Genomic DNA, 16582 nt, shown 5'->3' on the forward strand with positions numbered 1-16582 from the left:
CATGTTAATCACTTTCTTTCTGTCTTGGCTTGTTCTTCTTGTTTTTTTGGCCTTTTTTTTGTTTAGTTTTTTTCAACCCCTGTGATTGTGGCTCACGAGGTAGAGCATGTTGTCTCTTAATCAGGTTAGTGGTTAAATTCCCTTGGCTCCTCCAAGCTGCATGTTGATGAAATGAGTAGGCATGATACTTAGAAAGCCACGTAGAACAAAGCACTGTGTGAATGCTGGCTCGCAGTAAAGAGCACTCAGAGTAGAAAAATGCCATTTTACTCGCCTGTTTTACTTTTCTTTCCTTTCCCCGCAGAGCTTGTTCCCTTCTTATATTGGATCATTGTTGGGCTTTGGTATGGATTTACCTGCACAGACTTTATAGTGATCTTGTGTTCGGCTTTCTCCCTTACAAGTCTTTGTTCTTTCTAACTTTAATTAAAGTTCTCCCTTTTTGCCCTAGTCCTGCATATGGGTCTTTAATCTAAACTCTAACATTTCTTAAGCGAACTTTCATAAGGCTCTGTCTATCTAGATGTCAACTAAACTGTGCCCAGGGGAACTTATTAGCCATATAACTAAAATATTTCTGACCCTGCTTTTATCATCTTTCTTCACACTAATGGATACTGACCAAAATCTTGGTCATTTCTCTGACATTCAGCTATTTGCTGTATAAAAAGTAATGAGTATCATGAATAATCAAAGTTATGCATTAATAAACTGAAATTCATAAAGGTCTTTTTACTGAGCTTTCTCGCTTGTGTTACATGGTTTATCAGCTCAAAAACTGCTTTTTTTTAACCATAGTAATACTTTGTACCATGTAATTTTTTTAATTTAATTAATGTAATTTGTAATAGAGGACTGGAAAAATCCCTCAAGACAGAAAAAGTGCATACTTACATTTACTTATGAGTACTTTGTTTTTCTTTGACTATATTACTCATAATAAATATAGGATTCATTTAAAAATATGAAAAGATTTGAGTAAAAAATACAAAACAAGTGAGAATGAAATAGTTTAGTTAACTGAAAGTAAAATTTAAAAAAAACTTGTCAATATCATAATAATAAACTCTCTCGTGTCATGTCATGTGGATTGTGCACATATCTTTAAGGTACTAAAAACATTAAATCATTTACGTGCTCCTTAATGAGACTGTGTAGCTCAGCATTAAAACTCTGAAGGATTCTTGCTCAAGCAAAATCTTTTCTGCTTGACAGATTTGCTCTTGCTTTTCCTGTCCTCTTGTGCTTAATTTATGTCCTTTTTATGCGTGAATCGTACAACCTGTGAGTTATGGACGCCTCCGTGCAGTGTTTGCATTGGAAATGTGCTCTAGGCAACCATAAAAATGTCAGCACTGTGACAACACCATTAGCACAGATGTAGAGTGTTAAAAGGTAAAACAAAGGTGATAATTTCAGAAGTTCTGCTGCTCTGCCGGCACTCTGATTAGCTTTCGCTTCCAGGTATGTAATGGCCTGCCAGTGCCAGTAATCCATTGCACAGCATCCTCCATTAACCCAGAAGGAATGTTTGGACTAAACATAGACACACTCACCTGTCACTTAATTAGTTACACCTTGCTAGTACACACGTTGGCTTTTTTGCCTTCAGAACTGTCTTAAATCTTTCATTCAACAAGGTGCTGGTCCATAGTTACGTGAAACTGTCACGCAATTACTGCAGATTTGTCAGACGCACTTCCATAATCAATGAGCAAATCTTCCAATTTACTACATCTTTACTAAGGTGCTCTATTGGATTAAGATCTGCTGACTGTGGGGGACATTTGAGTGCAAAGAACACAAATGTCCCCCACAAGAAACCAGGTTAAGATGATTTGAACTTTGTAACATGACATGCATACCAAGCAGGATAGATCCACGTTGAAAAAAATTGCAACTGGGTGGTTGTTTGCAAATGTGGACTTCATATATCAAACATGACTAATTTATATTTCTCATCTAAACATAATTTAGTTTTGCACTTTTCACATATTCTTCAAGGATGTTCAGTCTATTAGAATTCAGTCATTTCAACGTTAGTTATGATGAAGTAAAAGAAAGTGGTCATGTTTTCTTCTGAAGCTCCGCCCCCTGGAAAGATATTTTGGAGGGAAAATCAGTTCATCGTCCTCGATTTTGTCTTTCAATCAAGACATTTCAGTTAATATAGCACAGTATATAGTAATATATTGTGAGATTTTTGGAATATGATAACTAATATCATAACTATTTAATGTAAAATTAACATGAGATAATTATAAAACTCCTTGAATGAAAAACAACAACATTTAACTATTTAACTGCTTTTGACTGCTCCCTTGTAACAGGAAGTCACCAGCAGATTTTTACACTGGATGTCCTTTTGTTCCTCTTTTTACCTGATCTAACGGGATTTCTAAACTTGAAAACATAAAAATCCTTTGTGACCTTTTTATCTTGAATTAGATAGCAGTCAATGGCTTTAAAAATACACAGCAAATCCAGCATGTCCAAATTAACACTGTCGGATTTGATTTCAACACTATTAAAGTGTCTATATGGGTCCACACCAGAGTGTTAATTTAACTCTTTTTGGAGAGTTGGTACGTTAACTCTGATTTAGTGTTAAACACCAAATCTGTCTGGAGTTGATAATTTAACACTTGGAGTTTATATATTAACTCTCAAAGAGTATTTTAGTTTAACTACGTAAGAGTTATCTTCTAATTCATTCTAAAAAGCGGGAATTTTACTGTTCTGAACTTCTAGAAATTTCTTTTGGAAATAAACATTTACTAAAAAGATGCAATGGTTTTTGAAAAACATTTATTCTGAACTGTGCACCACAATTTCAAAACATTTTCTGAAAGATGTAACAGTATACATGTTCTCACTTTCATTAGAATTTTGTTTATCAAAAGGTCTGACATGGTAAATGCAAATAACAGCATCTCATCACTTATTTCTTCAATACAATATGCATGTCCTTCATTCATCCCTTTGTGGAACTTCAACGCACTTCTGCTCTCCCCCATATTCCATCTTCACAAGCATATCCTGTGCGGAGATTGAATAAAAATTAGTTGACACTAATTAATGGCACAAATAATCCAGTAAACAATTGCAGCACAGTAAAAAAAAAAAGGAATCCTCTTTGAGCCATTACTTGCGTAAAGTATTTTCCCAAAAGACAAAGACACAGGCAACAGGTAATACTGAACTAAATGTAAAACCTCAACCTTTTTCATTTTTACCTAAACCGTGTGCACAAAACTCTGGAGGGATCTATGCTAACGTAGAATCCAGTCAGGACGTCAGCTACTGCTGTTAGCTCGTGTTTTTTTTTTGTTTGTTTTTTTTTTTCGTTTTTATAGCCGATCGTTTCAAGTAGCACCATTATACCAACATTTCACATTCTAGACATTGTTTTAGGTGTATTTGACCAAAAGTTTGATTGAAAATTCACATGCAAGCTTTTTTTCAAAGCTGTGGTATTTGCCCGCAAACAATACCTTTCAGCTAGCTAAAACAGAATATTATGCTATCAGCGAGCAACATGGCTAATGCCTTTCACACAGCTTTGTCTCAACTCCAAAGAGCCACAGAAGTAAAAGCTCATAATAATAATTGAAAAAAATGACTTACCAAGCATGGCAAACAACTCAAATATGTAGAGCAAAATGTTCTGAAACGGCTTCACTTCAGCTTCGATTGGAGCCGTGCTGGGGGCGGAGTCTGTGAATTCACTCTATTGGTGTCATAGCCCCTGTAGGAGTTCAGAGTTAAGAGGTCAAGAGTTAATGTTTCCATTGTAACACCTCCAGATTTGACAGAGAAACACTCATTTTTAACACTCGACTTTAACTACTATCATTTTACACCTCAGAATTACATTAAAAGAATGTGACTCTGCTTAGAGTAAAATTAACTCTACTTTTGCAAGAAGACTATTAACACCAAAACATTTAACACTTTTGAATTTGCTGTAATGTTAATCATAGTCTTATTGCATATGAATCTTGTAGATGTTGTTTGTTTTTTTTTTTTTTAAATGTCTATAGTTAGTCTAAAGTTTTGTGAGGACTAGCAACTTTAACACAATACAGAGTGTAGAAGGCAAAGCTCAGCTCTGCCCTGGACATATGAACAACGGGGCTTATAAGGAGCAACTCTCTAGAGATGAGCATTTCTAGGCTTCACCCACTGTGATTTTTAAAAAGTTTGAAAGTGTCTCCCTGTGCACTAGGATTTCTGCCTGCACATTTTTACTGCTTTTAAATAAAAAAACATTTAAAAAAGCAGTGATGGTGGAGATCTCTGTGAGCAGGCTGTAAATTTAGAGTGGATAACTTTCTGCATCTGCCTCATCCAGCGAGTGACTCATTTTGAAACAAAATCAGCTGCATATAATTAATGTATGATTTAACTTATTTTCTAGAATCGTCATTGGCCCAGTGTCATTTGTAATATTTTGTAGTTGAACTAAGTGACTTTGCAAGAAACTCATAGTCTTGTAGTACTCTGAAAATGCACAGTTGTTGCCTCTTTGTCATAAAACCAACAGCGAAATGTGTGAACCTAATCAAAGATTGTGTGAAACCTGAATTTACACCATCAATCCAATCTCCAAATGATTTCATTACCTATTTTTAGATAGAAAAGAAAGATAATTGACAGTCTTGTGATATGATTGCAGAGTAATAGGCCAAAACTACTGGCATCTCGCAATTTGAATTAAATGAAACTTAAAGTAGACATTTTTGCCATGCTTGCTAATGCACCATTTTTATGTGAGACTGGGTTTAAAAAATGGACTTGCAAAGTGGTGTTTTATGTGGAGAGAATGGTGGGGAAGCAGTTACTTTGGATAACTGCAAAATTTGCACAGTTTCACATTTCTCTTCCCACATTGTGGAGATTAACCTTGTTGCTACTTAAAGAGATCCTGAAAAGCTTGTTGCCTGCCAACAGACATCCACAGGAACCAGCTATTTTATAGTGATTACATTTTTTGTTCTTGAGAGATTTTTCACATTAAATGCAACTTTTTTTTTTAACTTTCAGTTTTGGTGCAAAACGGTGGGTTGGCACAGAGTAAATGAGCCCAGAATCACATAAAGCAGAGGTAGCACCACTAAAAGTATGTTTATCAATCCCAGTATGTGGAACATTTGCTTAAGTGACCTATTGCCTAAAGGCAAACAGTCACATCTGTGGTATAAGTGTCAAAGTATGGGTAAAATACCAGACTTTCTCAAGTATAAGTAGTGTGAGAGTGTGATTAAAATGGAGAGCATGACACAGAATACAATTCTGAGATGTTTCAAAAACCCTAATCACTCGGTTGCAATGGGAAGCACATTCCTGCACAGTTGTGGCCATGAACAACACGGATTAGAGGCTGAGGATCAGAGTGTGACGCCTCAATTGGAATACAGTCTGTCTGTCTGCATACCAAACAGCTAATTTTGTGGCCTGTGCTCCAGTGAATTCTCTCACATAAAGACTTCAGTCACAGACTGACCCACAGACATTGTAATCGCTGCTAATGTCAGAGTTCGGCTCTTAACGAGAGAAACCAGCTGGGAATGATTTCACGGACTAAACCGTAATCAGTACCCCACTGTCTCAGCAACGAGAGAGAAAATGTCATAAGGAGCTCTGTCATATCGTGTAAGAAGTTTCATCAAAGTATTTACTTTACTGTCTTGTCATAGTCCATCCACTTTTGCTGCAGGGTTTCATCAATAATAACCAGTGTCGTGGTCATTGTTTTAAAAAGTATTGTATTATAAAATTACAAATTGCTTGTTACTTTTCTTAAAAGTAATGCAGTATGTAACATAATTACTCACCATAGAAAGTAATTTTTTACGCTACTCTTTACATTACTTTCACATTTCTCCATAAAATGACCTAAAATGTACCATCTTATAATTACAGATGGCTATAACCAGTTAAAAATATAAACCTGCAGGCTACAGTCCCACAAACCGCACAATCGTTTTTAAGTATTTACATATAACCACAGTGCCAACAATGCAAAGATGAAAACCAGCCTAAGGACAGCCTTTGTTGCCTGGTGGGCTGAGGTTAACATGCACTCAACATTAACATCATTCTGAATGCTTGGCTAGCTTTGTATTAGCATGCATCTGTGCAGATGCTTGCAAAGGGCTGACGTTCTGTTACCAGTATAAAGCCATTACTTCTGTTCAGGTTGCAGATTGCAGTTGGGTTCTTGTGCTTTTGTGGCACAAAAATAAAGTAAATCCTCCTACACCAACCGATATAAGCTGATATAAGTCTGTACCCTTAGCAGAAAACCCCCCAAAGAATAATGCTTCCACCGCCATTTGACTGTGCACTCTAAAAAAAGATCTGCTGGCTTAACGTAAAAAAATTAAGGTAACAATTTGCATGGATCTTTTTAAGTTACTTCAGCTTAGCCACTATAGCGTAAATGCCACAAGAGTTCTCTAGTTAGGCAAACTCTATTCCTTACGTACAAACAACATGATTTGCTTTGTCCTCTACAAGCTTAATTAAGTTGAACCAACTTAATTTTAATTGTTTAAAAAATTACTCCATTTAGTTATTAAAACTTATTTTTTTACTTTTATTCTACTCAGAAATATCCATGCAAATTGTTACCTTAATTTTTTTGAGTACTAATAACTTACAATAACTTACAATTATACAATAAATTACACATTGAAATTCCAGTTTTATGATCAAACTGTTTATTAGAACACCAGTCCACCATTCCAGACTCATTGACATTTCAATAGCAGACAAAATTGTTGCCTCCATAAAATAAATGACATAAAACACCCCTGTAAATCTGTCTCAAAAAGACTGAACATTTTGACAGTCATGCTCTGATTCAAGTTTGTTTGTGTTAAAGTGATAGTTTAGGTTTTTTTAAGTATGAAGTACATTGTGAGTGTATTACACACAGTAGACAGCAGTCAGCACATTCCTGCCACCAACACGCACGATAGGCTCAGTTTGTTTGTGTGACTTTGGTAAATCTGAACTAACCCGAACTAACACCAAAGTCACCAAATAACACAATTACACTTACTGATCAAGGCAGCAGGAGACCAGCAACTCCTGTGTGCTGTCAGGTAAAATTGCTGTTTTTGTCCATGGACGCTGGTGGGCCAGAGCGATTGAAACAACAAGCAGTAGAACTTCTCTTTCCTCACAGAAAAGGCTGTCTGATAGCAAAATAAAGCAGTACACATATTCTTGATATAATGTACATTTAAACTGACATCAGTTTTATTAGGATGGAGGCTCATCTTGCGTGCCGGTGGCCCCGTCTGCTTCTCCGTAGGTGGAGCTTACTGACTGCCATCTACTGTGTGTAATACACTCACAATACATATGTACCTCATATACAGCCTCACTTCAAAAGACCTGAGCTATCCTTTTAAAGTGCATTATTTTTAACTAGGTGTACTTAATGCTCAACGCTCAACTTTACACCTACTGCCTACTGTACAGTATGTAACACAACACATTGCAAACAACAGTGGAACATTTCCCGTTTAATTTGAGGATAGCCTCACTCTTCACATTTTTTAGTACAACAGTTTACTTTTTAGTGACATTACCTTAGGACTGGCTTTCAGATCATCCAGCTCGAGGAATATCTTTTGAAACACTTCAAAAGTGTTTTTCAAAAGTGTTTTTCAGTTCTTTTGGGTAGCTGAGGTTGAGTGCATATATCAGCCCCATTAGCAAGGCACAGGCTCTGGGTACATCCAGGTCTGCTAGGACTTCTGTTCCTTCAAGTATGATCCTTGCGCTGGCTGGATCAGACGTTGTGGCACCTCTGGTTACAATCTTCATCACTTCATTGGTAATATCGCCGCCACCATCCTGGTAGATCAGAATCAATATAAATGTTTTAAGTAATCATACTTATACATGAGAGTAACACAAAATAGGGCTGCAACTAACAATTTTAGTTATCTGATTATGTCTGTGAAGGTTCTCTTTGCAAGCTCCTTTGACGATTATCTGATTAGTTGTTTGGTCCAGAAAATGTCAGAAAATGGTGAAAAATGTCAATGTTTCTCAGAGCCCAATATGATGACCTCAAATGTCAAACATATTCAGTTTGCTGTCATAGAGGAGTAAAGAAACCAGAAACGATTCACATTTATGAAGCTGAAACCAGAGAATTCGGACTTCTTTTTCTAAAATAATTACTTAAACCGATCAATCAATTATCAAAATAGTTGCCGATTAATTTAGAAATCAATTAATAATAGATTAGATCGTAGCTCTAATACAAAGTATAGTCATGTCTGATTTACCTGCTCTTTGAAGAGATCCTCCTCCTTTTCCCTGAGATACACCACTAAGCCACGGATAGCGACCTCTCGCCTTCTCTCCACAGAATCGTCCTGTGAATAAGAAAAAGAATGTCGAACTGCTCTTCGAGGAGGATGGGTTTTTGATAATTACATCCAAAAAAAAAAAGAAAAAGGATTGACTTTATATGGCCTGAACTGTACCAATTATAGATTTCCAGTGATAATCAAAATAATGAATTGATCATTTCAAAGAGCCATTTCTCTGAAATGATCAATTCATGAACTTGAAAAATCCAGGTAACAAATAGAAAAACTGCAAAATCTTGCAAATTACTCTGCCATCATGATCCACATCACCTATAATTTGTTTTATTATTAAGTATTTATAGTTTTAATTGATATTTGTGCCTCAAGCTCTAAACAATAATTTGACATAGTTGAGTTGTAAACAGCTACCTTTTAAGACTCAATATCACCTATTGGAAAAAAAAAGTGGATTATCCTATTTGAAATAAACTACATTTCATTCATTCATACCTCTAGCAGCATGTTCTGGATGCGCCGAATGCGCATTTTTGCAGCCCCTCCTCTTGAGGACAGCAAGGACATTATTTTCTGAGAGTACTGGTCCAGCTTTGCCATGAATGTTGTCTCCAGGTTAACAGTGGTGATTCTTCTGAATTCTTGGTTTATCTGTATAAAAAAAAAGGCACAAATAGGCACAACATGTTAATGTATACAGTTTACTTTAAAAGAATACATACTGCAAATTATCTTATGGAAAAATATTTACCTGAACTGCATCAAAAAGAGCAGGCCATCTTTCTTTCAGGTCATTGATTTTTGGTGCTTGATTGACAACTTCCTGCCTGCGAATGGAGAATGTTATGTTATGTTTCCAAATCAAAGATATTTTTTCTTAAGTGATACAACTGCGCTTATGTATCTGCAGTTAACACCCAAAAGAGCAAAATTATATTTTATGTGCTAATGCACACTCAATGTAATGTCATTAAAACAACTAGTTTATGAATGTTACTTAAGATCTTTCCTGTGGCGTTTCTACAACATGGCGTTCGCTTCCTCGCCCGCGTTTTTTGACTGAACTTTGACACAGGCTGTTCTTCAGCTAGGGCTCAATTAACAAACTTCAATCTCACATAAAAATAACTCTAGGACTTAAACATCAAAATGCATCGATGTTAAACCGAATGTATACTCAGTAACCTACATTTGTTTAGTCATGAATGTAAAATGGCCCAGCCTTTTGCTGGTCAAACCTTCATCAACGCTGCAACGATTTCAAAGTAGAAAGAAGAAAAACGTGTATTACCCTGTCTTTGCAGAGTTAAAACTACTGCTACAGAAGCTCAGTGTCAATTAACACCATTTGGCTGCCACCGTAAAACAAAACTTAACAAAGACTAATGTTACGGTTGAATTACTTCACAAGTTAGCCAGAAGTGTAACGTTACTAGCTTATCACCACCACTCGCCGAGGAAGAGTTTAGTGTTGTGTAAAAAGGATTTCTTGCAGTGCGTGTTGATAGAGTTAAAGTTAGAGTTATTAGCTGCTGTGAATAAAACAAGGCAAAAAATTGTACTCACCACAAAGCTTTAACGTTTGATAATGTTCCGTACAAAATGCCGCTTCTCTGCTTTCTCTCTTTGCCTCCGTTTCTTTCGATCAGTGGTCTGAGAGCACAACATGTCCGGGCAAGTCAGCCTTGTACTCAGCTTTTAAAGGACGCTTACGAGATTTTTAAGTTGTATTAACTGAATACACTTTCATGTTAAGTTAACACAGAAATGTCTGTTCAAAATCGATATATTACTGAGCTAAGACTGTTTTCTTTATTTTCATTTCGACCAACTCATTAAATTAAGTTATCAACTGATTACAATGTGTACATGCAACAAACTTAATTTTTTATGCAGAAAAAGCTATTAATTTTAAGCTTTACTTACTAACCCCATGAATCATTTTTTAGAGTGTGGGGATGGTGTTCTTTGGATCATGCCCAGGATTTCTCTTCCTCCAAACACGGTAGGCTGGGTTGATGGCAAAGAGCTTGTTTTAAGTTTTATCTAACCACAGCACAAGGTCTCGCATGGAGCTCCAGACAAAGGGTGATTGATAATCATTTTATATTTCTTTCATTTATGAATAATCACACCAACAGTTGTCACTTTTTCATTAAGTGTCTTGCTGATGGTCTTGTTGCTCATTCCAGCCTTGCGCAGGTCTACAGTCTTGTCCTTCACATCCTTTGACAGCTCTTTGATGTTGCACGTGGTGGTGGAGAAACTGGAATGGAAGAAACTGATTCTGTCGACAGGTTGGGAGCCAGAATTCTGGCTCTGTTGTAGGGGATCAAATGCTTATTTCACTTAGAGACATTCAAATCAATTTCTAACTTTTATGTCTTGTGTTTTTCTGAATTTCTCTCTCTCTATTGAAATGAAACAACCATAAAAATTAGAAACTGTTCATTTCTTTTTAAGTGAGGAAATTCAGCTGGGATCAAATAATTAATTCTGCACACTGCAGGTATAAATCCAGAGGGTAATGTGGCTGATTATTTAATTTTTGAAACTGTAAATAACATGATTAATTAAATGTTTATTTTATTAAACTGTTAATGCTACTTTTACATTTTCCGACCCAATTAGTGCTTCTGAGATATTAGGCTCAGACTATATTTATGTAGCTACATAACCTGTACATAAAAGCAAGACTTGTTTACATGCAAGTGCAGATTCCAAACATAACTTACCAGGCATAAACTCAGCAGAGCTGAAAATCTCTAACAGGCAGTCAGCAATCCATCAGCAGTCCTCCGATCTGCTCATTTGAGATAAAAGAAGTCAGGCCAGCTCCTCGGGGATATAGGGAGCGCCAACACCTTCTACCTCTCAATTCCACAGCATGTAATTCCCGTTAGTGCACCTCAGAAAACCTCAGCAGGGAAGAACCTGATGTATGAAAGCAAACTAAAATCAGCATAACTTGTCTGACTCTTTTTTAAAAATATATCAAGCTTGAATGTGAAGAGAGAGAAACCATAAACAAGCCGCGCCTTTACCTGATATAAATAATCTACTGAGCAGTCATATGATGCAGGTTTAATGCAACATTTACAACTAAAGAGAAATCTGACTTTTGTCATTGTTATATTTGACTTAACCTGACTAACCTCTTTCATAATAGTGATTGACATTCCTATTTACATACAAATCATATGCATTGCATTAACACAGTATACACAATAAAGCACAAATTACACACAATAACGGTTTTAGTGTGAATCAAATTTAATCTGCATATTGATTGATTTTGGACAATAGAAATATTATTTCTGTAGGACTTTAGCTTCTAACATACGGGTGTCAGCCTAAAGTATATCCTCTTTGATTACAGTGCTTAATTACATTTTAATGGTAGATGAGTTGTTTTTGACATAGACTAACGCTGACTTCTACATCATGCTGCCCAAAGCTGGCATTTACAGTTACGACAACTAACCTCACAGCAGCTGCAGAATTTAGAAAGTCTGTTTAGGATGTAACAGTCTGTGTCCTCTATCTGCACCATCTTATTTGAACCTGGCAAGACAGTGACAGGGCTTTCTTTCATTTGCAAGTGGAGCCAACAAGATCTGCCAGAGAGGTGTATCCCTTTCATCCCTTTAATCAAGCATGTTTAATGTTTATGTGTCCGGGCTCACAGTACTTGTTGTCTTTCGATTTCTAGTGCACTTAACCTTGAATGGAAACAATGAAGGAACAAAAGGGGGAGGAAGTAAAGAAAAGAAAAATGGTAACCTTACAAGAAAAATATATATAGGGGGGAAAGTTAACGGGGTTGTTACATGTAAAAGAAATGTGAAAAATTCTTTTGTTTTCAAGAAACCATACTGCCTCAATTTGCAAGGATGGATCATCACACCATAGATGCCACTGTAATAAGAAACTACTTGTAATATTACTCTTGAATTATTATATATGATGAATATCTGGAAATCTTGCATTGGGCCTGTACAAGAGAAAAAACATGTTTTAGGTGACTGATGATGACCGATTTTTGTGCAGGTGGCATCTGCTGTTTAGACACCGTCTCTGACATTATAAGGATCCAAGCTCTCAAAGTGAAGCCTTGTGGTTAAAAAAACCCCTTTTTAGATTTATATAAAGTAGACAGAAATAAAGTGATTTACTCCATTGGGTTTTTTTCTGTTTACAAGTAATGAGGACATATGAGGTGCCGTAAGGGACATTATTACTGAAACGCTCTCACACACACTACTGAAATTTTAGCTCTCACACACACTACTGAAACGCTCTCACACACACTACTGAAACGCTCTCACACACACTACTGAAACGCTCTCACACACACTACTGAAATTTTAGCTCTCACGCACACTACTGAAATTTTAGCTCTCACGCACACTACTGAAACGCTCTCACACACACAACTGAAACGCTCTCACACACACTACTGAAATTTTAGCTCTCACACACACTACTGAAACGCTCTCACACACACTACTGAAATTTTAGCTCTCACACACACTACTGAAACGCTCTCACACACACTACTGAAACGCTCTCACACACACTACTGAAACGCTCTCACACACACTACTGAAATTTTAGCTCTCACGCACACTACTGAAATTTTAGCTCTCACGCACACTACTGAAACGCTCTCACACACACAACTGAAACGCTCTCACACACACTACTGAAACGCTCTCACACACACTACTGAAACGCTCTCACACACACCACTGAAACCAGAGGCATTTCTGCTGAACAGGAAGTTGTTTCCTGACAAGGAAACTGATGGAAAAAGTGGTATATTTCAAAACACTACAAGGATTTCTACTCAGCAACCTGCTAGTACAGCAGTCCCCAACCTTTTTTGCGCCACGTAAACAATATAAAAATAAAAAAACGATAAATACCATGAAAACCATAAATAGAAATGTGTTCGAATTTTTGTGGAGGAATAAAACCCATTACATAGAAAGATCTCAGCTTGTGAAGGGATACAATAAAGGTGGTATCAAAACTCCAGAATTGGAATTTATGGTTGGCACCCTTAGAATTAAATGGTTAAAATCTTGTCTGTCACAGCCAGACTCTACTTAGCTCCACATCCCATGATTCTTGTTTAATAAAATAGTATACAGGATTAGAATTTATTCGAAATGTGATTTTGCGGCAAATAAAATCCCCATAAAGATATCAAACTTTATAAAACAGACGTTGCATTTTTGGGAAAATGAGATTTACCCACAACTTCTCCCCATAATTCAACCTTATGGAATAATAGGGTAATAACACTTAATCAAAAATCTATTTTCAAGAGTGACTGGTTTGAACAAAAATATTATATTCATAACAGATTTGTTGGATGATAACGGTGTCATTCTAAGTTACACAGACTTTTCAGAAAAATATTGTCTAAACTGTTCTCAAAGAGAATATAACAAATTTTGTGAACTGGTCCCACTGCCTCTGCTTCATTTGATTAAAATTTTTATGATATACAATAATTTCTCATCAGTGCTCCCAAATTTATTGCTAGGGCAATGTCAGCTGTTTGATAAAAATGCAATAAGAAATTTGTTAGTAGTTTCTTCAAAGACAAAATATTTCATAGTTACAACAGAATGGTTACATGGCATGGTTCTAATTTAGTTATTTCATATACACTGGATAAAGCATACTAAAAATTTATGAAATAGCCTATTCTACCTAAAGTTAAAGAAACACACTTTAAACAAAACTAATACTGTGGCAGAATTTCTAAAAAAAGAGATTTGGCTTTGAGGTGGATCAGTGTTCTTTTTGTACTGATGAAAATGAAACCCTAGAACATCTTTTTTTCCCCTATGCCCTATCAGACAATGTATTTGGTGCAACTTAAAAAATTGGATTTCCCTAAATATTAATGATGTGCCACTGTTTGAATTACATCATAATTTTTTTTATATGGATCATCTAGCATTGGATGTCTCAGACATTATTAACATCATCATACTTTTGAGTAAATATCATATCCATTGTGCTAAATGGAGGAACGCTAAGCCTTCTCTCCCTGGTTTTATTGATGATTTTAAGATATCTTTTTCTTTGCTAAAAAAGACAAAAAGCACATATGCCAAAAAAATAACCAGGATAATGCACGTCTCCCGCTATTCTAAATTTTGACTTATGCTGAGGCTAATATATTGTTAAGTAATGCAGCTGTCTCACTAAGGTCCAGAATCGATTTGTTCCACGATTCGATTCAATTCAATTCGATTTGATTATGGGGAATTTTGACAGTCAGAAATATTATAATTCAGATCAGTACATTTACATATTTTTGTATTTAAAAAAAGGAAGCTGACACACGCAAGACTTTATCAAAGGTGTGAGCATCACAGCAGATACCTTTGTGTCAAAGTAGCTGAAGATAAAACACATAAAAACATGAAGGTGGTTTTCCTGGCCTGGGATTTTATAAAAAATATTCTGCAGTACATCAAAAACGAAAGAAAACCATTAATCAACATATGAACGTTACCTCTGACGTTACAGCGGTTTTATTAGAGACACGGCTAACGTTTTGCATTTTGCATAATTTAAAAAAGTTTAAATTTATTCAGTATTGAACGGCAGAAATTAGGTTTTCTTTTCGGAAGTATGTAAAATGAAAAAAAAAAAAAAACAGCGGCCGACTGCGCTGTAAACAACAGTAGACTTGTGCATAACAAGCAAGCGAATAATACAGAAAACAGATTTTTAAACGGGAAACTGTTCTTGAAGTACAGAGAGAGAGAAAGAGAGAGAGAGGGCTGTGCATGACTTGCGATTTTATCGCGGTGGAAGCAAAACAGTGAGGGAATTCATGACGATGTTTATGTGAAGCGCAGTTTGGATCTCCTTTTGCTGCTGGTTCAGTCAATATTGTTTGGAGAGAGATCAAACTAACAGCTTTAGAATCGGCGCAAAAACGGCGTGAAAACAAAGCGCGGACCTGCCGACAGATCAGAGTCAGCGAGCTGTCGGCTTTCAGCCCCGACCGTGTCCGTGCTGTCGGGTGAGAAAGGCGACATCTCACTGATTCTGATCCGCGGGTCCGCGCTGTGTGTTTACGTCTTTGTGCAGAAGCCGTGTACCTGCTCTCATTTACTGTCTTAGCTGTTTGGTGGTTGTTGAAATTTTGTGAGGTTTCACCAGAGATTCTGGCATTTTGGGCAAAATAAATTTATATTAAAAAATCGATTCAGGATTTTAATGAATCGATTTCACGTTATCCAAGCCAGAATCGATTTTAATCAATAAATCGATTATAAAAACCCACCCCTAACTAACAGGTTGCTGAGTAGACATCTGTGTAGTGGTTTGTTTGAAATCTAACACTTTTTCCTTCAGTTTCCTTGTCAAGAATTAACTTCCTGTTTAACTGAAATGCCTTCCTGTTCAACTGAAATGCCTTCCTGTTCAACTGAAATGACTTGGTTTTTCAGTAGTGTGTGTGAGAGCGTTTCAGTAGTGTGTGTGAGAGCTAAAATTTCAGTAGTGTGTGTGAGAGCGTTTCAGTTGTGTGTGTGAGAGCGTTTCAGTAGTGTGTGTGAGAGCTAAAATTTCAGTAGTGTGTGTGAGAGCGTTTCAGTAGTGTGTGTGAGAGCGTTTCAGTAGTGTGTGTGAGAGCTAAAATTTCAGTAGTGTGTGAGAGCGTTTCAGTAGTGTGTGTGAGAGCGTTTCAGTAGTGTGTGTGAGAGCTAAAATTTCAGTAGTGTGTGTGAGAGCGTTTCAGTAGTGTGTGTGAGAGCGTTTCAGTAGTGTGTGTGAGAGCTAAAATTTCAGTAGTGTGTGAGAGCGTTTCAGTAGTGTGTGTGAGAGCGTTTCAGTAGTGTGTGTGAGAGCTAAAATTTCAGTAGTGTGTGTGAGAGCGTTTCAGTAGTGTGTGTGAGAGCGTTTCAGTAGTGTGTGTGAGAGCTAAAATTTCAGTAGTGTGTGTGAGAGCGTTTCAGTAATAATGTCCCTTACGGCACCTCATAAGGACAGTCCACAGTTTTAGTGAAAATGAGATTAAAAAAAACTCTCCACTCATCTCTCGACTTGTAATACATGAAAAGTGCGTAGATGCACTGGCACGATGTAAATTTGGGTACATGAAGTGAGTCAACTGTGATTTTTTTTTCCCCTACAAAGCATCAAAAGATCTCTCTCGCTCTCCCCAGAATTCAAAATTATCTACTTTGCATTTT

The 16582-nt window shown here is 36.6% G+C and overlaps 1 protein-coding gene across 1 annotated transcript; it reads right to left on the bottom strand.

Annotated features, from left to right (window-relative positions):
• Nucleotides 1–6694: 6694 nt before the first annotated feature.
• On the bottom strand, nt 6695–11907 carry LOC146669510 (uncharacterized). Its single transcript, XM_085407804.1, has 7 exons — nt 11839–11907; nt 10494–10673; nt 9921–10033; nt 9106–9181; nt 8850–9005; nt 8313–8402; nt 6695–7872 (listed from the first exon to the last, which is right to left on the bottom strand). Exons 1-7 carry the CDS (start codon nt 11905–11907, stop codon nt 7657–7659), a joined length of 900 nt encoding a protein of 299 aa, XP_085263930.1. The 3' UTR covers nt 6695–7656.
• Between the last annotated feature and the right edge of the window lie 4675 nt (nt 11908–16582).

The sequence above is a fragment of the Rhamphochromis longiceps genome, linkage group LG5 (genome assembly GCF_057381845.1).
Source record: "Rhamphochromis longiceps isolate RC_006_pf linkage group LG5, R_longiceps_female_GT1.1, whole genome shotgun sequence".
In the NCBI taxonomy this organism is placed as follows: Eukaryota; Metazoa; Chordata; class Actinopteri; order Cichliformes; family Cichlidae; genus Rhamphochromis; species Rhamphochromis longiceps.

Bases quoted from the DNA above. Each gene is read 5' to 3' on its own strand.
- LOC146669510 (XM_085407804.1), bottom strand. From the start codon at position 11,907: ATGGTGCAGATAGAGGACACAGACTGTTACATCCTAAACAGACTTTCT. The intron at 8,403-8,849 runs GTATGAATGAAT...TCTTATTCACAG, and splicing joins TCCAGAACATGCTGCTAGAG to GACGATTCTGTGGAGAGAAG. The intron at 7,873-8,312 runs GTAAATCAGACA...CTGATCTACCAG, and splicing joins AGGATCTCTTCAAAGAGCAG to GATGGTGGCGGCGATATTAC.